A 19420-nucleotide genomic window follows, 5' to 3' on the forward strand; every position below is an offset into this window, starting at 1 on the left:
AGCTTAAATATCTTTATGAAAAAGGGGAGCATATTAGAATTAACATGAAGAACAGTAAAAGCAGATCTCATCTAGTGATTACTGCAGAGCTAACTGCTCTTGAGAAGTAATTAACACCCACTTAAACTACAGGCTTTTACATATGACAATTATTACAGTTCAAAAGAGCTCTTATGTTAGTAAATGTTTACAGTCTTGCTTCCCTTATATGATTTGCATTCCAGAAAAATTCAGAAATAGGAAGGGGAGATGAGAGCAACATACTGGATGTGAAATGCTAGTTAGAAATTCAGTGTTTCTGCACTGATAACGAATTCTCAGTAAATCCTGCCACCTTCTGAAAACAGAATTAACCCAGATAAAAGACTCTGGCCAGCACAACATACAATCCTGACACAGCATCTGTAAAGTGATAAACCAAAAGAAAACTAAGTCAAAATAACCTGATCTGGTGGCCTTTATACTGACCCTTTTTCAGTAACGTTACCAGAAGGAAAAAACAGAGTTTTCTCTCTCTTCTAAACATCAACCACCACCTTACCCATCAGCAAGTCATAAAGTAACAAACCACATCCTACCAAAAGACCTTCCACATATGACCAAATGAGGTAGTAGGTTTGTTCATCATTGCAGAATTCAAGCTGCAAGGCTCACTCCTTTCAAAAAGTTTACTTATAACACACTAGAGAGATTAAATACTACTCTTGTGAACTTATGCTTGTTTTCAGCATTTTTGACAGAATTTTTTTATAGTTTTTATCGTGTTTTGTGACATCTAGTATTTTTAAATCCCCAACTCCTAGAATCATGAGAAAATTGCAGCTTGTCCATTAAAAAAAAACCAAAACCACCAAAACCCTCTCATTACAACCCACAGAATTTCCTATATCTCCCTCTCCAAAAAAAAGTTGAAAAAATAAAATTAGAATGAAAGCTTAATCCTACATGAACTAAAACTGATTCTTGTTTTTGAAGACACATTCTTTTTAGACTCCTTGTTTGGGGGCAAGGTGTATTTGTTTCAAGACAAATTTATAACTTTGTTTTCATTTAGTTTTTAATTGTTTTCTTGGTGTAAATTGAAGCATTTATTCTTTCTTACTCATCAGTACTATAGCCTTTATAAATGCATATCTATAAGCATTCTTGTGCAATTAAAGAGAAGATGTAAAATAAATGTGTTAATAATAAAAGAGCTCCCCTCACTTCTGAAGAGCCTTTGTGCTTCCAGTGCTCAGTCTGTCCACTTGCCCTGTCTGCAGATTGGGGTGGTTTAGCAGAGGAAAACAAAAGAGATCTACTGTGCAAACGCCAGATATATTCCCTCACCTACACTGAAGTTTCTGTTGTATACTTGAATACATAAAAGAAAGGTTAAAAAAATACAACCAGTAATTACTATTACTAGAATATTTCAAGTGTGGTCTGCAGGGAGCGCAACTTTTAAATCAGTACATTTTGTCTGTCTGGTTTTTTTTAAATACTGTCAAATAGTTATTGCACTGATGTTAGCAACGTTTGGAAGTAGTGAACCTGAAGTGTTGGTCAAACATGTAAACAACATCTCTACCTACTTCTGGCAGAGAGACCTGACAGACAATCCACCCTTCTGCATTATTCCTGGAAAACCACAACTCTTCCTGAGTCACTGCTCCATTGATTTTATGTTGGGACAGCTGAAGCTTGTCACAGATGAACAACAGTGTCTCTCAAGTTAGAGACACCTGACCACCCAAAAAAGCCAGGTTTCTTCTGGGAAGTGTTAAGCACTCTGGACCATGCACCACTGTTTTCTTGAGCAGCTCCTTGAAACTAAAACCAAAGTGGATGTGGACAGAAGCCACTGGGAGGAACAGAGAATGGGGCAACTTCCATGTCACCCTACTCCCAAAGCAGCCTCTTTCAAGAAACTGCATTTTCCCTGTGAAGTAATCTTAGGATCAGATAATCTTAGGAAAGAGGAGCTTCCCATAAAGAAGTACACCTGGTATATTTAAAGTACAGAAATCTGGAATATAGTTATGAAAGTGAGAATTCAACTATAACATGAAATCAAGAGAAATATAGAAAAATCATCTTCTGTTAACAATCACACATTCATTGTGATAGTTGCATAAGGGCCTTATTTCCTATACGCATCCTGAATACACATAGGCAATACAATTTTACAAAGCCCAACACGCCCATTTTAGTGGAAAAAACCAATCCTATATGAAAAATCAAGTAAACTTCCTATTTTATGCCAGTGGAAGCTTTGCCCTGAAATCTCTGTTTTTCTGATGTCTTCTTCCTACCTTTCAGATCTCTTCGTTAAAAAAACATTGGTTATGTTTCAGCACAATTAACCATGGGAAATTAACGTAGTCAGGAGACCACCAAGTTCTTTAGTCGATCTGCTGACAGGCTCCAGTGGCAAAAAAATAGAGACTCATTATTCTGGGTTAGTTAAGCACAAAAGAAAATAAGGTAATTTAACACCAAATATTATCTTGAAAGACTGCTACAGCTACAGAGTGTGACAAATGATGTTGGCTTGCCTACAAAAGAAAAAAAAATTGAACTAAATTTCAAATAATTTTACAAAAGCCATGCCAGATCAGTATTTCTTATTACTAGTTTGTTTTTGTAAGGAGCAAATACAGTTATACTATTTAATTACAATTCCACAAATGAAGACAAAAAGTTGTGTAAAGGTTTTATGTGAACCAGTTTTCCAACAAAAGACTGTTTTTCTGACCTGGACAAATTGATTTAGGGCTGGCAAAATGGACAAAAATAATGTCCGAGATATTAGTCAATATTCTTTGACAGATCCCAATCAAATACTTGCTATAAACCGCCTCACATTTCCAACCCCCAAAACATGACTCAGTATATCAAAAGTTGCTTTACCTTGAACTTTAGGGAATGACTAGATGTACTGCTCATATTATTTAGACTTTTTTCGTCCCTTTGACTGCAAGGAAAATAAGGCAGTCCCAGGGGAGGAATTCATGACGTGTGAAGTCACAAGAAGTCCGGTTCATAATGTATTTTAAACCTATGTAAAAACCTTCAAACTCTACGGATCACAAGTCTAAAACATCACTTGTCAATTCACCACTGAAATTATAAGCATCCATAAAGATACCCTAACAGTATTAACTGCACACCATGCACTCTGCAACTTAACCTGTCAGATACCAGCTGAGCTTCCACTGAGCAGAATTTTTATTAACAGATAAAATAATTGTATTCAATATCCAGAGCTAAGTGACATTGTCAACCAGAGCTACAAAAAAGTAAAATAAAAAAGAAGTGTTACTTACAGTTACTAGATGCTCCCGTATAGTTCAACATGTACTGATCTGCTACCAGCATCCTTTAAGTTTGCTATATACATGTCCCAACAGCTTCATATTCTCCTTCTGTGTAGCATCTCCAACTCAAATATGGGAAAATACACTGCTATGTTTAAACAGACACTTACTTAATTAGTCTAACGAGGAATGGTGCTTTGGTGGGAGAAAAGAAAAGCCACCCCCATTCAACTGCTGGTAGATGTAACAGAGGAAATACTACATGTTGACCATATAAATGACAGCGTTTTCTAATAAGCCAGGAAAAAATGAGAGGGATGGCTATACAGGAATTACAGCAGCGTGTGCATACAGTGCATTCTCTACTGAATTGATTCCAGCTTGCAAGACATTGATGTATTTTCTGACTGTCTCTGCTCAAGACACAAGCTTTTGAAACAGTACTTTCAGCCCACAAGCCTTTAGATATCAATCACATCAAGATTTAATCAGCTCAACTTTGGACCAGAACAGCCCCTCACCCTGCAAATCAATCCCTGGAAATATTTCTACTCTTTTTTTTCTCCTTAGCTACCTGTATAAACATGAAAAGAAAAGGCTTAGAAAAATGAATGGCAAAGATCCACTCTTTGAAGACAAAATTCTTCTTAAGGCTGCTAACCTCCAACTCCCCAAAGGTGCACTGCAGCAATGGTAGAAATTGATTTAGTGAAAGGCTTCTATTAGTGAGAGCGCTGCTCGCATCGCAAAGTCCCTCCCCTTGTTATAATCAATAATTTAAGCAAAGCCAAGAATTGTGTCAGCCAAAATGACCAGGGTAACCTGACGGTCTCTTTCTTGCAGAGTAGAAGTAAAATTAAATTAAAGTCTAAATGGGAATGTATTCTAATTTAAAAATTAATTTGGCCAATCTCAGTTGTGCATTTTGGCTTTCATTTTGAGAAGGGGAGGAGGGATGGGCTCCTTTGTTCCTTACTGAAAACTTCTCAGGGTCAGGAAAGAGCCAAATACCCACTTTTAAAAAGAAAAAGTAGCCATAACCTTAGATTTAGAGTATTTTATCAGTTACATACAAACAAGAAACATGCCCTACAGAGTTACAACTCTCACCTGAGTATTATGATAGTGCTACTACACCTATCTCTCAATGCACTGCAGCTATCTCCAAGTTAATAACTGAAGCGTTTCATATTTAAGTTTAGCCCTGCAGAATCTCAATTCAAAAGCAATTAAAAACAAAATAATGGGAAAAATGAATTTAGTTAATATTAAATTATGTCACTGTTTGGGTAAAAATAGTTTAATTAAGAAAGTTTCATGAATAGCTAAGACTGACTACTTCAAGGCTTTTCCTTTAAAAGCATATTAGTTAATAAATTAGTCCAGTGTATCAAATAATGTACATGTAAAACAATCAACACAACAGTGGTTAAAAACAATCCTTGCAACACAACACCATGTAAAAATGGATAAAAATGCCCCAGAGACACTATGAGCAGGAAGCAAAAATATATGGGTTTGGGGTCATCCGTCCCCTTTCCCCCCGAGGATTTCTCATCACTGAAGTATCATGGATAAATCTACTGTTCAAACCAAAGGACACACTGCTAGGCTTTAGAAATCCAGATCTCAGACATTACAAGAAACCCACTTAATTTTATTATCTTGAGCTCTGTGGCATCCTGATATTGGACATTTACGATCTAATGCTGAGTACCCAGGGGCTCCATACATCTCAAAATGAAGCAATTGAGCCTTAATGGCAAATGCATGCGCTTTCATGGGATTGCTTAAGAAAGGCTTCATGTCCCTTAAGGCAGGGACAGTACATCCACTCTCAAGTGAGGACTGAGTTCAGAGCAAGGTCTCTGTGGCATGCCAAGTCCCATCATACAAAACCTCTCCTGGCCCATGGAGATGGCTCGGTACTGCCCTGGATCTACCCACCTCCTCTGGATGCAGCAGCAACAAACCCAAGGCTGCCTGCAGTACCATATAGTCCACGTCTTGGTAGTACATGCTATAGGTTTCTGTGTTTAATACCACAGCTTGCAATAGCACAGTTATGACTCAAGGGACCCACAACCCCAATTCAGCCAATCCCATGTCGTTAATTAAAGCTGAATTAAATTTCAGTCAGCTAAAGCTGACTTGTGTGAGAGTTAAGCACATGAGGAACCAGTGCACTGAAAGACTGTGGTCTAAAGGAGCCACTAACTTGGGGAGATTCAAAGAAATACCTGCACGTGCAAGTATACGAGGGCAGGAACTCGAAGGGAATCTAGGTCTGTGTCCCTCACTGCACAGACATCTTCCACCAGGCCCTGAATCCAGTCCTGAGCTAGAATTTTACTTTCTTTTAGCAGTACTTCAGTATTAAATAACTTTCACCCACAGCTCTCCTATTTTTGCCTGCTTTAAATTTTCAGAACTTCTGTGAAATATTGTCCCAGCCTCAAGCACACGCAAATTCCCCAATACTCACTTCCGCTGCTTTACTCTCAATCTTAGTCCATCCTATTTATTGTCACTGTGTTTGTGCCAGTCCCGCTTGCCTTAGCCTGCTGACTATGAACCTTCCAGCTCCTGCTTATTCCAGCTTCCCCTCAGTTTGTGCCATTTATCTCCACAGCTGCAGTGATTCTTTTTTTTGCTTCCCCCTCCAGTGGGTCACTCCTCTCAACAAGCCTTCAGGTCACACCTCCATCTTCCGACCCTTCCTTCTTTCTTACCCTACAACCCTTCTTGTTCCCCCATCAGCTCTCTCCTCTGCTGAGAGCAGTGGTGAGACAAGCCCACCACTGCTGCTGGGGCTTGATGTTGGTATCACTGCAGATGTTCAGGGGAACAACTGCAGGGGCCAAGGCTTTGGGTTTCCAGTTTGTAGCATATTTAGCTGCAAAGAGGCAGGAAACACTTCTGAACAGGAAACTCCCAAAACTACCAGCATTGTACACCTAGGTGAATCGCTGCTACCCCAGCAACTGTGAGATCCTCCAAAAGCTATGGGGCCACTGTAAAGACCGGAGACTCATTCTGCTGAGCGGCAATACCGTTTCTTTACCACACCTCCTGCAGCTGAGATACAGGAGCACAGAAAATGACAAGCAAGCACCCAAACAGGCTGCAAAGAGCTCCGGAGCACATAGAACCCACCTAGTGGAATATACCCATGTTCTCAGCTTACTTTAACGAACAGGGGCCCGCAGGTTGCGTCCTCCCAAAGGTAACACTTTTTTCCCTTCCCTTCCCCAGAGATTTCTATACCCATTTCAAAGCATCAATCAGGTGGACTGAAGTTTGGCCTGAGTTCTATGCAGCATTCAGAAGTGCTGAGGCAGAGGTTTACTGGATCGATTTTTGTTGTAATTTGTTATTACTTGCACAGCTTTATGAACTGGGAATTTTTTTTTTTTTTAAGGAGTGGTGGTTACTCTGGTATTAGTTGATGGTGGCTTTTCTTCTGTGCAACTTCCTGCCTTATCACCCCTCTGAAAGAGCTATCAGGATCCTGACTTTTCCCCACCACCTTCTCTGGTTTGTCTTCTGTGGTTTGTTTTCCCTTCCTCTTTGCTTGGTCCTGTGTCTGACTGCGGCTGAACCCTTTCATGGTCTCAGGAGAGACCTGTGAAGACGTACAATCCTAGACACAGAAGAACTTCTACAGCAAGACACATTCAACCTCAGAGAAGACATGCAGGATCCAGAATTACACCTGTCCATCCCTGAAAAACTTCCAAACATAATTTGTCAAGTTAAGTAGTAGACATGATTAAGCTATTCACCACCTCTGAAACTTGCGTTTTCCCTACAGATGCTCAGAAGAGTCTTCCACTTTACTACAACACACAAGCATGTCCTAATATCTCTTAACAGTACCCATCAATGTAAACCGCACTACGGAGTCAAGGGAAGCTTGCAGTGCTCTGAAGATCTTGTGAACTACTCCACAGCTTCCACCCAGGCAGCAGCACGATGCTGGCATTCACATTCCCGCACTGTCTCACCACAACCTCTATTCTCCCTTGTCGCCTTTCACTTTTCCCCACTGGTACTCCACATGTTCCAGCAGCCAGGCCTACAGGCATTTGTTTACCTCACAACTATACATTTTACTGAGTAGAAAATACTCATTTTTAAAACACTCAAAATCATAGCACTGCACTTACACAAAGCAGCACTCTGATTTTGTCTGGATTAGGAATTATGTGGTTTACTACACTAGCAAGGAAAGTGTCTCTGAAAAGACAAGCAACAAACAAGAAATGAGATATCAAGGCCAAAATAAGCCAGCCTGTTAAACTCCCATCCAGTGGCCAGAAGTTCAGCTGGAATAACATCAAAATTAATTAAGCTATGTCAATTAGGACAGGGGTACATTTGACACTATTTTAGCCAAAGCACTGAGCTAGGCACAGCAATGCTTTGGTAGTCAAAGCACAGCCACTGGAAAGCAACTGTCTTTGAAGCCATTTTCCCCTGGCCTCGGAGCACCCAGGGAGAGATGTCACGCTGGGAGAGCTGTGTTTGGAAAGAGTATGACAAACCATCCTAGACCCTTTAGGCACAATATAGCAGAGATTAACCAAGAAGTGACTTCTAAAACAAAGCCAGACCCAAAAAAGGAACAAATTTTGTTTCTGTACTGCAGGGTAGATGTTGCCGGATCTATCCAGCTGGTTAATTTATTTGTGAGTGTTACTTGATGTGTGTCCCGCTTAGCCTGCGGTTGCTCCTCTGGAACACAAGTCCTAGTTCTTGCCTCCTGTCTGGGACACCACCAAGCAGGTAGCTGAATCAAGCCCTCCTTAGGGAGGGAAAGGAATGGCTCTGATGAAATAAAGAATTGTTCTTTATCTTCTTGGTAAACAGTAAGTATGAAACTGCAACCGTGACCATACAACACATCCTGGAAAGCCTCTTTCTTCTATAGCCCCAAATTCTGGTAATTGCAAACAGGGTTTGGGAGAGGATGCTAATCACTTATTCTAGAAAATATCTATCCTTCCATTCCTGAATTTAAGCACATTAATTCACTTTTACATACCTATTTTTACTAACTATCCCAATTCAAAAGTGGGATAGTTCTGATCACCACTCTTTACCATGGAAACTTTGTATTTCAAGTCAGAGTACTTATCTGAGCATTCAAGATATGGATTTAGATAGCTGCACTGAGAACCACAGGGTAAAACTGACCTGACTGCCCAAACACAGCAAGTGGCCTCCCTGTGCAACTGAGAGCAGCAGCGTGTATTTGAGAGTCATCTTTCAAGTTCAATTTATTTTATGGCCTTCTACCAGTAGAGCCTGATTGCTGATCATTAGTGTGAACATTGTGTAACTGTGTGGCCTTTTAGGTTTTATTTCTTTTAAACTGAATTACTTTTTCTTCCCTGAAATCCTCTTATAGGGGTAGCTAAAAGGAAGATAAAAATGCAGTTAGTTATTCCACATACAGAATGTCACCTATATGCTGGGGATATACAGGAATAGTCACCTTTTCTATTTCATAGACAGTCAGCAAATGGTCAAGTCAAGTTTGAGAGTATAAAACACGCACTGTTATTGATACGTGGTTATCAGTAACATGCAGGATTAAAAAAACCTAGTTCAATATTGAAAAGTTCACAGGCCATTAAGACGCATAGTGGGTGTGAACTAGAGCCTCTTATTCCTGAAAATCTGAAAACTGGATATTTACCTAGAACCCTACAATTGTATAGGTAATAATATATTCTTCCTCTAGTACTATAGGACTTGTGTTTATCCACAGTGTAACTGAATGTATTTCTACTACCATAAATCTTCTTCCACACTCAGGAGCACAGAAAACATGCTCTGTAGTAAATAACATACTTGTTGTCTACATCAGATAGATACTGCAAAGGAAAAATGGGGCTTTTAAGAGGACATGCATTTTAATTTTGTCAAAGATGCTGGTTAAAATCAGAGGCAGAACTGACCATTGGTATAAATCTTTCTGAGTAATTCATGACTTGCTGTAATTTTTATTGTATTAGAAGGCTATTCTACCCAGACATGCTGTTATTTCAGAATACCAGGCTCTATTTAGAAGAGTGACACTCCTGTTCCCCAAGGACCAGTCTCATCACTGTCATTTTTGCACTGGGTTGAACTCGTTTATACGAAACCAGCTATTTAACTGCCTTCCTGGATTTGCTCAGAGACCAGCAGCAGACAGGTATTTGGTTCATGGCAGTCGCATACAGCAGTGGCATTCCCTGAAAAAGAGGACACTTGTACTTTTGATACCCCTTTGAATGACATTTTCAACCAGGAAGAAACAAGCCGTTGTGCGAGCCAAAGGCTGAGAAGCTGGGGAGCTGGAAGCGGCTGCTGGCCCTGCGCAGTCTCCCAAAGCTCTGAAGACAGCAAGGAGGGCAACCGTCCCAGAGCAAGAAAACCTGCGTGTCTCTAGCGCTGAGTGTCCCACATCTCAGGACCTTCCTAATTATGGGGCTATTGCCTGCTCTGGAAGGAGTAGGTTTTGTTCAAATTAAGATAAAACAGGAATCAAAAGCATATTCCAGCATTTTTCTTGGTTTTGAGGCAAATGGAATTCCTTTTGGTTTTTTTGTCCAGAGAATTCTCATTCCTAATTCATTAGAGATTATTACATAGCAACTTGCACCTTACTAAGGAGGGATAACTTTACACTGAAACTGTTTTTCAGGTGATAGGAAGTCGAAGAAATGTGCCTGCCTTCTACAGATGTTCTGGTGAGCTTCATTAAAAAAGTAGTCACAAACAGAAAATGGCACTGGCATCACCCTCACTCTCCCCTAGGTTTGGGCTCTAGAGTATCCACTTGACTCCTGCTGTTTACCCCACACGTTCATAAAATGTAGGTGAAACTCGTGAATACATAGACATGGAGAGAAAGAATAGGTAGAGGGTGTAATAACACAAGATGTGTTTCCTTTGAAAACTAGACTAAGGAAATTTTCTGGAGAGAGGGGGGAGGAAGCATTCGCTGTGATTTAAAACCAGCTCTGTGCCATCTGCAGTTTTAAAGACATCTGGAGCTGGTCTTTGGTAACTCACAACACGCACTCTGAATGACAGCAGTCAGCCAGATGGGTGCAGTTAGTCCTGAGGCCAGTGGAGGACAGCTAAAAGTCCTTATAAAAACATCTCTGAAAGCTGAAGTCAATGTAGTTCTTGTCCAGAAGCAGATATAGATCATTTCTTTGGAAGAGAAAGAAGAGTTTCCCCAAACCATAATTCTTATACAGTACTATGCTTGTGGTGTTCGGTGCCCCCTTTATTAACAGGCTCTATTACATTTGTTTAGCAACATTACAAGTAAACAACATGAACATTTGTTTAATATCCAGCCAGTTGTTTTGCATCTTTACATTTGGTTGCCTTATTTTTACCCCCTCATTCAGAAAAAGAGTTGAGTCTCTTGAAAACACCTTTTCATTAGACCACAAATAAAAGTATCCTGCCCTAAGGAGAGTTCAGGAGGATTTTGTCTAAACAGTGATGCATCCCTAGTGCAAACAATTAAGCTTAAGTTTTTCAGGGCCTTCTGTTTATTTTTAACTCTTTCCTAATAGAGACTAAACTCAGATATCTCGACATCTGCTGTTCTATAACTGTTTATAATACATTGACTGCTAGTATGGTGAAGGCAGAGGAGAATTTATAAAAAGCTCTTTATTCTGCTTTAGAAGAGTGACGAGCTCTGAGGACTTTATTAATTTATGTGTTTTAATTATATTTTTAAGCAAGGAAACCCCCATACGCAGCAGGGGAAAGTTTCCCTCTATTTCCATAGTGCAAACAAACCACAGCTCAGCTAACAGTTGATTACTTAAAAAAGCAAACTTCTTCACACCTCACAATAGCTCAGAAAATCCCCGTTCCCGAGTGCTGAAAGAGCTCATACACCATACAGTGGCAATACACATGTGGGAAGAAAATTTTGAAAACATTATTTAAAAAGAAACAAAACTTAAGCTAGCTGTTCGGATCTTAGGCCACCCTTACTTAATCAGACTACTTGAAATTACTCTAATTTAGTTTTCAGTGAATGTAAGTTTTCTATCCACAGTTTCTCATTGCCAAACCTGGGGCAAGTACAAAGGCAGAAGGAGTCAACAAGCTCAGCATGAAGTTATCTAAATACCTTCTATTGATAGTTTCTCCAGAAAACGTTATCAGTGACAACACATATTATACCAAGTATCCCAAGAAATAATATTAACCCAAACAGCAATTTTAGTAAACAGAAAACTTTTTCATTTTGCACATGAAGAGGTAACTTCATTAAAATTGTCTCTCAATGCAAAGGTTTGTTACACATCAAAAAGAAGATCCAAAGATCCATTATAAGTCACATAGTGGGGATTTCTGGTTGTGATTTTAAAACCCCTACACATTAAAAGAAGAATCACTATTGTCATTATCAAGCATGACAGACATGTAATGCAGCTGTGGATTTGGACTGTGGTGCCCTCCAAACAGTATATAATCTCTGTGCTGTAATAATGAAATCATTCAAAATACAAACAAGATATGATAAACTTCTTTAGCCCTACATCACCCTTGAGAACTGGATTGCCTCCCCTTATTTTGACAAATTTGTACCTTATATACTGGCTGGGATATAAAAAAGTAATGAAGTCCAGTAACTAGAGTAAATTAGAGATCTCTAGAGTTTTAAAAATAATACAGATGTGTTGTAAATCACAACAGAGCCAGTGCAGAAGTCATCATTACTGTTCAAATAATTAATGAGCCCAGGCGTCCAAAATATGCAATACCATGATTTCAACTTCTGAGTTACTGTATGAAACTGCTGCACAAAGAAAACAAAACACAAAAATTAAATGACCCAAGGCTTGGGAGGACTTTTTTGAAAATAAAAAAAAAAATCAAATGACTCAGGGCAGAGGGGGGACACTCAGAAAAATTTCAATTAGAAAACTAAAAATCTTTGCTGAACCTAAAAATCATTGCTCAGAAAAGTCTGTTGCATGTAGGCATCTATTGGTAGTTTAGCATGTCCAGATAATCATATACTTCTCACAACATGTACCCACTGATTAGCGAAGAGCAATTACTTACAAACTAGCAAAAGGTGCAGTTAGCATAGTTGTAGGACCCTCTCTATAGCATTCACTGGCGCCTTTCCTAAAGCAGCAGTAAAGCTGCTAGGATAGAGCTGGAGGGTGCCAAGCATTCCCAAGCAGATAAGGAGCTGTGTGCAAGCCCAGCGCTTGTGTTTTGATGCAATTCACTTCCCCACTGAAAGCACTGCTAAATCACCTCTCTCCTGCCAGCTGCAATGAGTTAAGCAACATATTTCTACACCAGTGGCTGCAAGCAGCCTTTACTTGCATACCTGTTTCATCGGGTGAGCTTGGCGAGGCGCTGTCCTGGGACAGCGTAGTCCAGCTGGAGTCCTCATCGCTCGGGGCCAGGTTTTGAATCCTATGGAGGGCACAATCTGTTTTGGCCCCAGTTTTTGGGTGGTCTTTCTTAGTCTCAGGGCTTGACGACACTGTGGCAACTTGGCCATCCTCTGGGCTTGACACTTGGTTTTGTTTCCGGGGCAGGACTTCCCCATTGACAATAACAGTAGAAGCCTGGCTGTTGCTTTGCGCAGATTTATCTTCCATCGCAACAAAACTCTGCTCTAGCTCTCTAGCAGACGTCTCTAAATCTGCATAGTAATTCAGGAAGCTCTTGGTCCTCCTTGGCTGCGAGGGTAATATTTCACAGCCAGAGGAATCCTGCGGGATCGGCTCTTTGCCTTCAAACTTCTCAGAAGTTACGTTTATGCCTGCAGTGGTAGTGAGGTTTTTGTTGGGATCCTGCTGTCCCTGCTCGGCGGCTTTCCTGAGCTGGTTTTCTCCATTCTTCACCAGCTTTATATTGGCAGAGCTGTTCCCCAGAAGGGGCTGCGCTGCTGGATCGGAAAGACCCATGGCTGTCTGAATGTTAGTCAGCGCGTATTTTTTCCTGCATTTCGGAGGAGTGCTGTTCTTGGTTTCTGTGTGCCTAATTTCTGCATTCAGAAGTTCGTTATGCGAAGAGCGCAGGTTAAGGGTGTTCGGTGGGGTGGCGGGGTTGTTGCGGTTCACAACGTCCGTCGTGCTGCCGCTTGCCATAAACACTGCCAACGTGTCCACGCCAGAATCGACTAGAAAAGCAAAAGAAACAGTCATGAAATACATTCATTATATACTCTATTTTGCTAGGGCTTCTGGTAAAGGGACGTGGCACTTTACATAATTGCTTTATAGTAGGAAAATTACCACAACCTAAGTGGGTAAGAGAATAGACAAAAGCTTAGCTTATTGAATAAGGAAAAACAGAGGCAGAAAAATATAGACAGATCATCAGCACCACGAAGCTGAGAAAAACCAGAAAGCTTGACCCTATAAAAGGCAGTTTTAAGGCTGGTTTTTTGATGTCTGATTCTGTTACAGGCAGGCCTGGGGACAGGAGAGGTGCCCTTTGCAAATGCCCTGGAATCCAGAAGTTGTCGTTACCATCATTTCATTTTAGCATTTCACCTCTACCTCTGACGAGGAGGAGGGGAAGAGCTCCTTGAGTGCTTATCACTAGGAAGCAGAAGAATTCAGAAATTTCTAAGCACACCACAGGCAGATACGCTGCTCCTTTTTCATCTAGGGTAGAACTAAAAGCACTGTTAATTTTAAGCCTGACTGGCCAGTCAGCTGTTGCCTCTTAACACCTGCATTTTCTCTCTCTCTCTCTTTTTTTTTTTTTTTTTTTTTTTTTAAGGGGGAAGTAGAGCAGGGAAGAGAAGGCAGGGAATACAGAAAGCAGAGTCTTTCACAATACTGTATTTGATTTGGAGGGGGATCCCTTGACAAAATATCCTGCTCTAATTCAATCAACTTTAAAAAAAGAGCTGTTCCAGAGTTGAAGATGGCTCACTCACAAAGTTCAAACTTAAAGATAAAATGTACATCCTAAGGCAGAGTACACATATTCCACAGTGAAAGAAAACCATTCTTTTGTCTACTTGTAGACAAGTTTTTCATTTTTATTAGCCAGGGGCACAGCTCACATTTTGAAAAATACTAAATTTGTTGAGGGAACAGATTTTCAGACTATGAAAAAAATGATCAGAAGTGTATTTTTTTAAAACTATCGTTTGTTCTTGTGCTGCCTATTTATGGCTCCCTGTAATCTGCACAAATACTCCACGAGCACCCCAATTTACATACTGTAGAAGTCACTGTTTGACACCTGGCAACCAAATTAGAGGCCAATTAATAAATCACTCCCATCTGCCACAGCATGAAACACCCTTTCTGTTGTTCCTAATTCTCAGACATCACTGACTGCTTATATTGCACATAAAAATGTGTCTGGGACTTATCCAGGAATAAAAAGCTATAATTTGAGCTAGCCGATGACAGATCATTCCAGCTGAGTTGTGCTGCATCCTTGTATATTTGATATATGACAGAACTGACTGCTGTACAGACTTACAAGAGATTAAATATATGGGTTTTAAAAGAACATATACATAAACACAGAGTGAAAAGGAGCACTTCACAGCATTACCTAAACACACACACAGTTGCTAGTGTTCCCTCTAATGTGCTGTCAAAGCTGCACACTTCCAACCATCACTCTGGTTCATTTAAAACCAAGCAGAGCAAGTATACACTTTGTTCCCTGAATCACTCACCTAGAACAACTTCTACAAGTTGTTCAAAACAGAATTTAAACTACATTTTACAAATTTTCATGTCTGCCATTTCCTCAAGCCCCAGTCAGTCAGTCGACCAACTGCAAATTCTTCAGAAGACAGATAACCCCACACACACTGTGCAAAACCCAGCAGCTTAGGTAACACTTAACAAACACCTTACAGGCAATTTCAGCCTTAGTCACAAAAGACTTCTAAAACACAAGCATCACATAATTTTAAGGAACTTTATAAATGTATTTCTCATATAAATACATCAATAAATGTTGCTTTCTGCATCTTGCCTAAAACCAATCAAAGTCTAATGTAAGCAAGGTCACATCTGATCCTACATAACGTTACCAAAGCACATGTTTTATTCTAAAAACACAAAATGGCCTGTGTTTATGGACTGGCCACTTTGTATTTTTTCTGAATCAGTTAAAAGTCTGACAATCTGGAAGTCACACAAAAAATAAATTAATAGGGCAGGATAATTTTGACCCACTCCCTGACCTTTAGAATTTATGGAATTGTACAGTATTTACAGATTTTACTAGATTATATTTTACTTTATGCTTCAGCAAATTAAAACAAGCATTTATTTTTTTCATCAATAAATACAACTGCCACAATCTGGAACAAGACTGAAATTTATTCTTGTTCTTTGTTATGAGCAAGCTGCTTTATGCAATGTTTGCCACTATTTTTACCACTGAGCAAATTATCTAGGAAGATTATTTTTTAAGAAAAGATTAAGTATCTGCCTGCCAGATTATCTTTAGCCAGTCTCCTGCCATTAGCATTTCACTTATTAAAAATATTGTGAGAGTAAGGACACAGAAACACTGAAAAAAAATGTATTACACTGTACTAATCTGCTTGATAAAGCTCCCCCATGGATTTATGATGAACATTGGCACATTGATTGATGACTGAGCCAAAGCTTTCAGAAGTCTTTGTGACCCAAGCAGTGTTGTGTGCTAAGTTTGGTCGGTGTATGATCATAAGCAGAAAAATGTCAAAATGAACCTTTCACTAGATACCACCTCCCCTCCTGATTCCCTTTTCAAATGATCTGTTGATGAAATCATCACAATCCAATGATCAATGGACATGCAAACGGTACCACAAGGTGTGCACAGAGAGGAGCAGGCTGTCCTCTCAAAGGACTGCAGTCCCAGCCAGGTGCTGGGATACACGCAGATGGCATCCCTCCACTCGCAGAAACAGATATAAAGGTGGGGAAAAAGGGAAGCAACCAAAGAGGCAAAAAGAGAAGAAAAAATACAGATAGGAAGGCGCAGGTCTTGCGTCTCAAGGGCAGAAGTTGCTACCAGACCAGGAGTAACTAAAGTGCTTGGAAAATGTTTCAATGCAAGGAAATGCTTAAATGCACTGAAAAAACCCCCTAGACTGCATAGTAGAACAGCGTAAGGAGGAAGAGTGATAGCCTGTCCCTCCTCTTTTATACAGGACACAGTGAGACTTGAAACACGTCACTTTTCCCAGAAGAAGCACATCCCAACTCTCTAATTAAAAACTTCAAGGAAATGCAACTTCTTCCTATGCCTGTAATTTCCAAGACTGAAATTCCAATCACTGACTTCCCATATCTTTTATTTTGTCTCTCCCACTGACCCTGCCTCCCCCGCTGCTGGGGTACCTAACGCACACTGGTGCCGTGCCCCTCGCCAGCTAACCAACACCCTGTGTCAGGCGTCCTGCACTCATGCACCCTGCCGCAGGCAGACCTTGTACCCCCCTGCTCGGGCTGCTCCCCATGCTGCCTGGCCACCAGTACAGGGCACCCTTTTTTCAACTCCTCTGCCTTCTGCTGAAAAGCAAACACAGATGAACAAGCAGACCAGGAATCACTGAACTGATACGTATACCTCAGCTAAAGGAGGTGAACAGTGATAAGTTATAAGTAAAAATAGGGTATTATAATAACAAATATTGGACTCTGGTGAAAAACTAAGAATAATTAGGATGTTACCATTACTGGGAATATTAACATATTCATAAAATGTTGGTGCTTAAGTCAGCACTTAGTAGGTAGAAGATCTGTCATAGCAATTCATTAACGGTTTTAGCTTGCTTACTTTTTAAAACAAATCACAATTCTCAACTGCATACTTCTAATGTTTAGAAACATACTTACAGATATAGATTAATATACTTTGACCACCATAATGTGTTTAACACAAAGTAGTTCCAATTTTCTAAGCATCATAATAATACAAATAACGCTATTACTTGAATGGCTTTTATTGATGTTTTTCAATCTTGTCATAAACCTTACAGAGCTAGGGGGAGAGAGAAAATGCCATTGCAAACAGAAAACAGTGTGCGACCTATTTGTCTTTACCTCTATTAAGATGTTTTTGCATTGTATTGTCTATAGGAATACTTTTTAAAAGTTGAATAGAGAGTTTATTAAAAAAGGCACTGTTAAAAAGAAAATAAAGTGCTTGCTCTTTTTCATGTATAAGTGCAAAATGAAAGTGAGATATGGGCCTGGGAAGAAGAAGAAGGAAAAGAAGAGGAAAGTTTCACATATTTGCATAGCAGAATCTTTTAAAGGGCATCTGACCTGGAAGTACTTCTGACATGGCTCACGGGGCGTCAGCAATGCATCAGGAAATAGATTATAATTTGAAATCTGAAAAGAGGGATCATTTAAGAATTAAAACCAACGGAAAACACAAAATAAAAATACCACATTTCAGAAGCTCCTGAGAGACGTTAAGCATTCTAAACAAACCCTGCAACGCAACAGTGAGGATCTTTTGAGCTTTCAATGATATTTGACAATCATTAAAGTATGGGAGAGGCTAGTCTACAGCAATGAGAACAAGCAATTAAAAATAACTATGACATTCTTCTTAATGTACACTTTACTAGGAGCACAAGTTCAACAATATTCTCCAGTTTTAATCAGCATACTGTGGCAAAAACTTCATGACATTAGAAAAATCGGTGTTTTTCTGCAATTACCTAACTACAGCTTACTCGGGAAACTACAGCAGCACTGGTGAAAATAAACAGAGCAGTAAGGCATATTCACATGAAAATTTGCAGAATCCAGCACCTGAAACTAAAAAGCATAGTCTGCAGTGTTCATCCCACAGGAGGGAATCATAAAAAGCAAGCTAGGAAGCAATCTCCTGTATGGGACCCTTTCCTGGCCATCTTCTCATAAGTAAAGTCTCTTTTTGCCTTAAAGTCTCTGGTTTGGATGTGAATGACACATACACTGGGAAACAAAGAGCACTATGCACTTAGGACTATTTCTGCTGTTGTGTCTAGGAAACATAGGAAATACAAACCTTTGTCATAAAGCAGATTGCCTTTTTGCAAGGATATCTGTTGAGTACAAAACATTTAATGACAAACTCATGCCACGGGGCTACAGCCTCAGGTCCTATACACTAAAGCCTAAACAGCTGAAGAGAAAGCCTCTGTTACGCAATGATTGCAACTCAGCACTAGCTCACTCCGCTTCAAAGGGTGAATTCCAATATTAAAACATTAATTCTTAATTAAATATCCTAATACAGTCTTCTCACATCTACATTCATTCTTCAGCTAGGATCGGCTAAATGGCTAAACACATCAGCTGAAAGCAGCCTAATAAAGTCTAGATTAATGTAGCTGAAATCAGAATTGAGATTAGAAGCTTTCTTAGTGTTAAGTGTCATCACGCTGCTCCTTGCCTACGTATCTACACAAATTCCAGGGGATGTTAAACACTTTCAGAAGGGGAAAAAGGAAGGAAAACACTTGAATGAAGTGCTGTGGTAGATCAGAGCAACCAATGATGTTCCTACACCCAGTGGTTTTCTTCTCACTGCTCCCTCTGGCAATGACATCTCTGCTGGACTGAGCTTGGAAGCTGGAGAGAGAAAGCTCAGCAAAGCCAGGAAAGAAAATTTTGATGGTAGGCAGAGCAGTTTTGGGAATGCAAGAGCAGGAAAGGAGCAGGGCTGCAAGCAGCTTGCATGTGTGCTCAAACCCATCTGCAGACTCCTCCACACAAATCTCAAGAGTTGTTGAAGATGGGAAGGGTCTCTCAAGATCATCTAGTCCAAGCCGGGAATCACTGCTGCCCTCTCCACTCCACCCTGGCTCTGTCCTCACATCAGAACAAAATCACCACTTCGACCTGCTTGCTAAACACAGTTTCTCCCATTTCCAGCTACTTCTGCTTCTCCTTGTCCTACTGAAATCACCATCCAGTAACCAGCTTTCTGTCCTGGCTCTTCCATCCCCAAGGGGCACCCTGCGAGCCCCTACTGCCACAATAATGACATTTTTCCTTTTAGAGCTAATCATGCTGCCAACCAACTGCAACAGCCTAGCAGCAGTGCTGTCTCTGTTCTAGTGATGCTTTTATTGATGGAAATCCATAGTG

At 40.1% G+C, this 19420-nt stretch overlaps 1 protein-coding gene across 17 annotated transcripts in view; it reads right to left on the reverse strand.

Annotated features, from left to right (window-relative positions):
* Window positions 1-19420, reverse strand: part of APBB2 (amyloid beta precursor protein binding family B member 2) — a 194510-nt gene that overhangs the window by 87104 nt on the left and 87986 nt on the right. For 10 of the 17 annotated variants that reach the window (XM_054824067.1, XM_054824068.1, XM_054824065.1 and 7 more), the window contains one exon: window positions 12676-13476. In XM_054824067.1, coding sequence (XP_054680042.1) covers window positions 12676-13476 — 801 coding nt within the window. Of the gene's footprint in view, window positions 1-12675; window positions 13477-17599; window positions 17669-19420 lie in introns of all 17 variants that reach the window. The other 7 variants (XM_054824081.1, XM_054824079.1, XM_054824076.1 and 4 more) reach the window with 1 other exon arrangement.

This window comes from Grus americana, chromosome 4, assembly GCF_028858705.1.
Source record: "Grus americana isolate bGruAme1 chromosome 4, bGruAme1.mat, whole genome shotgun sequence".
NCBI lineage: Eukaryota > Metazoa > Chordata > Aves > Gruiformes > Gruidae > Grus > Grus americana.